At 34.1% G+C, this 6,191-nt stretch overlaps 1 protein-coding gene across 1 annotated transcript; it reads left to right on the top strand.

The window, feature by feature from the left end:
* Positions 1 to 999: 999 nt before the first annotated feature.
* LOC120417660 (uncharacterized) lies at positions 1,000 to 2,307 on the top strand. Its single transcript, XM_039579782.1, has one exon. It carries the CDS (start codon positions 1,000 to 1,002, stop codon positions 2,305 to 2,307), a length of 1,308 nt encoding a protein of 435 aa, XP_039435716.1.
* The last annotated feature ends 3,884 nt before the right edge of the window (positions 2,308 to 6,191 follow it).

Below are 6,191 nucleotides of genomic sequence, written 5' to 3' on the forward strand. Positions count from 1 at the left end.
TTTTTTAAATTTTCTTATCATGCATAGCAACGAAGGAAGTTGTTGTCTTCATATTCCAAAATTGAAAATAAATGTACCCAGTCCTGCAAAAATCTGATTGTAAAAATAATCAAATCTTGTTGTAAATTATTTAGTGCTACTCAACTGCTTCAAACTTACGTGGAATTTTCCAAGGGTTTTAAATTGAGAACAAAAAGTGGCTACTGAGCAATAACTAACGGTATAAAAAGTTTGTTATAGAAAAATCGTAAAACTATGAGATAAACTGTGATTGGCCAAAAAGTTTGGGAATTTCATGGAAAAACTTTTTGGCCAATCGCAGTTTTTCTCTTAATTTTACGATTTTTCTATAAAAGAGAGAGATTAAGTGTGTTGGAAACTGTTGCAAAAAGATATTGAGATTTTAGAAATATAAATTTTTTATTTGTGGTTTGGTTGAGCGTTTTAGTAGAATTCTTTACTATGAATACAAAGAGACGAGTTGTTCCTTTTAATTTTAATATATAGCGGAATTAAAAGGAACAACTCGTTTCTTTGTATTCATAATAAATTTTTAACATTAATTTTCAAAAGTTATAAGAAAAATTCAAACTAATCTTGGCTCATTTTGAAGTGCTTTAAAATACCTTTCGAATGCAACTAGGAGAATTGGAATTGATCAAGTTTTACGAAAATGAGAGCAATTTTAAGATTCAATGCACGTCATCCAAATTGGAGCACCTCGATACGAGCTCTAGAACAAACCGAGCAAAATCTACAAATTAATATACACATTTTTTGTTAGAAAGGAATAAGAGCAAAATTATTAGGTTTAATAATTCTCATTTGTGTTGGAAACATGGCTACCATGGAGACCCCAATACTAGCTCATCAACTATAAGATTATAATTGCACCACGTATTAAAAAAGGGCGGTTCCCAAGGTAGACTCCACCCTCTAACGGTATCTAATAAATGTCCCAAGCACGTCCACAACCCTCATTCAGTCTAAGTCGTAACCATGGATTATCAACAGCTCCTAACCCTCCTGTGGAACCGGTGCAAATCGCAAGTGACCAGTCTCCGCCAGGATCTAACCCAAGAATTTGACTATGCGGATTCGAATTTCTTCTTCGGACTGGACTTCATAATGACCGTCAGTGGGGCTCGATACAACCTGAAAAACGCTAAATTGCAACGCTACTGGAATGTGTACCGCTGGATCATCTACCTGCCGACGATTCTGATTTTCTGGAACACTTTCCTGAACGTCCGCAACTGGGCCAGCATGGAAATCCTGATTAGCAGTCTGCAGGCTTCGCTGGCGATTTTCATCACGATATTGCGAATGCGGATCATTCTTTGGCACTACGGACCGTTGATGGAAGTGAAACGTTACGTGAATCGTCGCAAGTTTGGGCGGGATCTGGCGCAATCGGTTGGAATTCGCAGTGAAGCGTTCTACAGCATTCGACGAATTGCGATCTGTGGGGTTGGATTCATGTTTGTTTTTGGTGCCTGTATTCCGGCATTGGATTTTTCGGACAATCACATTTTCAAGCTACCGTTCGACATCAGACGCGATTTTCCAAGTGTTCAATACTTTTGCGAAAAGTTTGTGAATTTTTGGACCATTGGAACATCACTGATGACAGCGCTGGATTTGCTGATCGTCTACATGGTTCTCGCTGGGCTCACTGCCGAAGGGAAAGTGGTTGCGCTGTGTTTTTCTGAAATTTTTGGCAACACTGGTCGACGCGTCCAGCGCAAGCTTGAATCAAAACCGGGCAATTCGCGCCAGCAAGCTGAACGTGAAAAGTTCTACTTTTGGAAATATCTTCAACAAGAGTTCAACAGCTGCATCGAGGTTAACATTGAGTTTCTAGCTGCCAAAAACAAAATCAGACCCTTTTTGAACGCCCTCTTTCTAATCACGTACTACTCAACGGTGGTGACACTAGCCAGTGGTGCCATCTACCTGTCACAAATGGAAACAATCTCACTCTTTTCATTTCTTACATTGTCCTACTGCTCTTGGGTGGTGATCGAGTGTGCCATGCTGACCCGGCTGGTGAACCTGGCAACCGAAGCGAACGCGTCCATCGGCTGGCACGTGTACGACCTGGAGTGGCCGGCGAAGCTGCAGTACGAGGAGCGATTCCGCGAGGTATATCGATCCGTTCGCACGGCAATGCTGACAGTGATGGCAGTTTCGCGGCAACCGTTGCGGTTCAACTGTTTTGGGTTTTTCGAGTTTACCCTGGACCAGTTTTGGATTCTGCTCAACATGACGTATGATTTGTACAAGTTTTTCAGAAGATTTGTTTAAAGTGAATTGTTTAAAGTGAATTGTTTTTTTTATGAACTGTTCGAAAGTAGGGAAGATCAATGTTATCTAGTTTTCGGTGTCAAATAGATTGCTAATTAATAAAGTCGACTCTCCGGTTGTTGGTTTTGATTTCTGGATATTTCTTATAACTTCGATGGTTTCTTCAGTCTCTTCTTATTTCGATTATATTGACATTTAGGGAGTCGACAGTAATTTTTTTCTTACTTTCACATACAAACAGGCTTTGATCTATTTTAAAATAACCAAGCGCTTCATTAAACATTACAATGGTCCAGATCGCAAAATTAAGTGGAAATGGGAATTTCCGAGAAAAAAAAAAGATATTTTTGAGTATTGGTGTCTTCATGGGAATTAACAATTTTTTGCTTTGTTGAAAATTAGGGTGGTTCACAATTGAGGTATTTAAAAAAATGTGATTTCTTTTTTATCTTCAAGAAAGTTGTTGGGCAAGCGTATTAAAAAAAAACAAAAATTTTATAATTGAAATGCGAAAATTTTGGTATCCAAATATGTAGTTCATCGCTCAAATTTTCATGTTATCGAAATTTTAGTGAAAAAAAGATGATTTTTTTCCCATTTCCGTCGTTTTCCCGTTTTTGCGCCCAAGACTGATAAAATCGTTTCAAATGGAGCGAAATCATGATTTTTTGAAAAATGTGGTATTTGTGAAAACCGTTGACCAGCTCCAGACCAAAATTCAGGCTACCCTAACATAGCGTAGGTCATCCTAATCCTTATTTTTTTTGCCGAATCGAAGCATTTTTATTTTTTCTGTAACTTTCATATGGAACTGCTGTATACTTTTTCAAAGTTTGATCTCTGAATATCTAAATTGAAGCGTTATCCATTTCAATGGATAACGTTGGATACATAATTCAAAGACCTTTACAATTAATGTGAATATTAAATATTTTTTTCCAATTACGCTGTGAAACTGTCAACTTTTTCTGCCATTCAAGAAAGGCGCAATGGCCTACTTTTTCTTACCAAAAAAACCGTCCTGAAAATTCATCCTTTCAGCACTCATTAAAAGTTTATTTTTCAGAACTGCATAAAAAAAAAATGCAACTGGTTTTAAAAATCGATTTTATGGGTACTTATCTTGTTTATCCAACTCGGTAAACCTGGATGGATAAATGTACGACTCGTACTGAAAAAATCTTCTTTTTGCAACTTGTTGCATAAACTACTACTTCGAAGCCGGATCTCAGTATTCCTGATCAAAAGAATGTCATTTTATTTTGTTATTATTGATTTGACTAAAATTTTCAGGAGGCTATTTTATGACCAAAGTGCCCATTTTGCATGATTGGTTGCCCACATAAGGCTCCATACAATTTTGTGGTTTGTAAAAATTCGAAAGTCTGTATCTTGGGAAGGTATTTTGTGTCTTCGGCTTAGTTGTTGGTATAGGTTAGGACTATTCAGTAAAAAACAACTACTATTTTAGTACCTTGTTTAGGCCATAATCTTGCTGTTTCACTCGTTTTTTGCATTTAAAGCCTTTTTTAACAAGAGCATCAAAACAATGCCTCCAAAGTCCCACAAATACGAAACACCTCGTTTTAACTCAAAATTCCACAAATAATAATTAAATAATTTATCGTTGATTTCAGCATTCGTAGTCATTATTTTGTTAGATTATAATTAAGTTTAATAATGTTATAATATTTTAATGGTCCTTAATATATCTGGGAAATGAGTTCTTTTTGAAGAATGAAATAGAACCATAAAATTGAGTTCTGGAGTTTTTTTTTAAAGTTCAATAAACAAAATTTCCAGTTTTTGCTTTTTGGGTGTTTTTGTAATCACCAAAGACCCAAAAAGCAAAAACTGAAAATTTGGGTTATTGGACCATTTCAAAAAAAAAAAAAAAAAAAACTCCAGAATTGTCCTGAGTACCACCAGAACAGCACTAAATTTTAAAATGCTGATATTTCAAAAACCAATGCTCCGAATTTCAACATCAAAAATAAGTCATTCCTAAAATTTTCCGATCTCTTCTTAAACAATACTTTGAAAATAAAATAAAAAAACAAACCAAGACTTTTTTGAATAAAGAAAAAATAAAAAAAAATCAAATATTATATCATCTGCAATTGATTGCAATTTAATTAAATTTTAAATTTTCTCTTATAACTAAAAAAAAACTCTCTCAAAAATTTTGAAATCAATTTTGTTTATTTCTTATTTGAGATATGAAATTCACCCTAATTTTAATATAAAAGCATACATAAACGGAATTTCATGTTAAAATATAGGAATCAACTATTTTCAAACAATATTTAATTTAATAAGTTATATCAAACTTTTGGAAAAGTTTTCATGTTTCATAATAAGAATATTCCATAAAGATTTTGTGTGGAATAAGGATCAATTAGGCCGTTGCAAATATTTTTAAAAGTTTATGTCGTTTAAAAATATATTGAACTTTTTATGGAATTCTATTGTTCATCACCGCAAAAACTTTTTTTTCTCGCAGAAATAAAATTTTCGCCAATACTTAGACATTTTGGAACTTATGATTGCAAAACAACTGGACAGATGTGTAATGCAAACACTTTTTTCATTCAAATACTGAAACCGTGGCACCCCCTCCCCCCCTCCCCCCCCTCCCCCCTCATTTTCGCCGGCGAACTTTCTTCACCCGCGAAAGAGAGAGGAGGCAAATCACGAAAAAGAAAATCGCTCCCGAACTTCTCGAAAAAAATCAATCTGCTGATGATTTTTGGTGAATTTTCTTGTCAGCACCACTTAAAAATAATTATTTCACTTTGTTTACACACATTGCCCATCTACAAAATGTGACAGGTCATTTTTCGACGTATGACGTAACACTTGCAAGTGAAGTAGTGAAAAAAAAAGATCCGCCGAATAATCAAAATGATGATTTTTTTAGATTCCTTTTACCGATCTTTCGTGCGCGAGAGAGGAGAGCCATGCTTCCTTTGGATTTTTTTGCTTGATGAACGACCAATGATTTGCTTTTGATGATGATTATTCCATCGCTGAACATGAATAAATTATTTTTAAAGAAAATTTAAAGGAGTTTAAATTTTATGAAGAATGGCCAATGATAGAAATTATTAAAATTAGAAAAAGTTTAATTCAAATAACAGAGAAAAGGTTGAATATATTCATAGTATTTTTCATTAAGTGTTCATCTTTAAAAAAATGTTAAAACCAAAAACAATAATTTTTGAATTAGGTATAAATTATTTTGTAAGAATACTGAATTTATATAAGTGCTCATCCAACTTTATTAAGAACTGTTCATGTTTGCAAAAATGAAACAAATCCCAACATTGTTCAACAATATATTTGATTCATTGATTCTCTTAATTTTTTTAAAGAAATGCGACCTTTTGTCCATTAAAGCTTATATCTTTCGACCTTACGGCATTCCCTTTCGAAATTTATCTCACATTCGAGATTTTCTAGGTCATTTAAATATTTTTTACGTTCCGTGAAATATCCGTTTGGTTTTTAGATTATGGTCCCAAAAAATAAGTCTAGTCATGCCACAGTGGCTAGGTTAAGTTTGTACAGCTTCTACAATAAAAAAAATCATGCGATAAACATAAGTGCTTTAATTAACAAACTTTTTAACATCAAACGAACAAAACGATAAAGTCCTGTTAATAGAGAATGTTTTCAATGTTCACGGTTTTGCTGACAATAACCTATTATCCCATAAACAAATTGCTCAATTTTACTTTTGCTACAAGACATCAAACTGACTATTAAATTGGTTGTTTTTTAGAATGTGAGAGCTGTTTGCTACCGAATCAGCACGTTACTGTGAAAACTCAATTTCAAGGTAATTTAATCTTCATTTAAGTTCATTCAATCCATTTACCACT

Source organism: Culex pipiens, chromosome 3, assembly GCF_016801865.2.
Source record: "Culex pipiens pallens isolate TS chromosome 3, TS_CPP_V2, whole genome shotgun sequence".
In the NCBI taxonomy this organism is placed as follows: domain Eukaryota; kingdom Metazoa; phylum Arthropoda; class Insecta; order Diptera; family Culicidae; genus Culex; species Culex pipiens.

Coding starts and splice junctions, on each gene's coding strand:
- LOC120417660 (XM_039579782.1), top strand. CDS start 1,000: ATGGATTATCAACAGCTCCTAACCCTCCTGTGGAACCGGTGCAAATCG.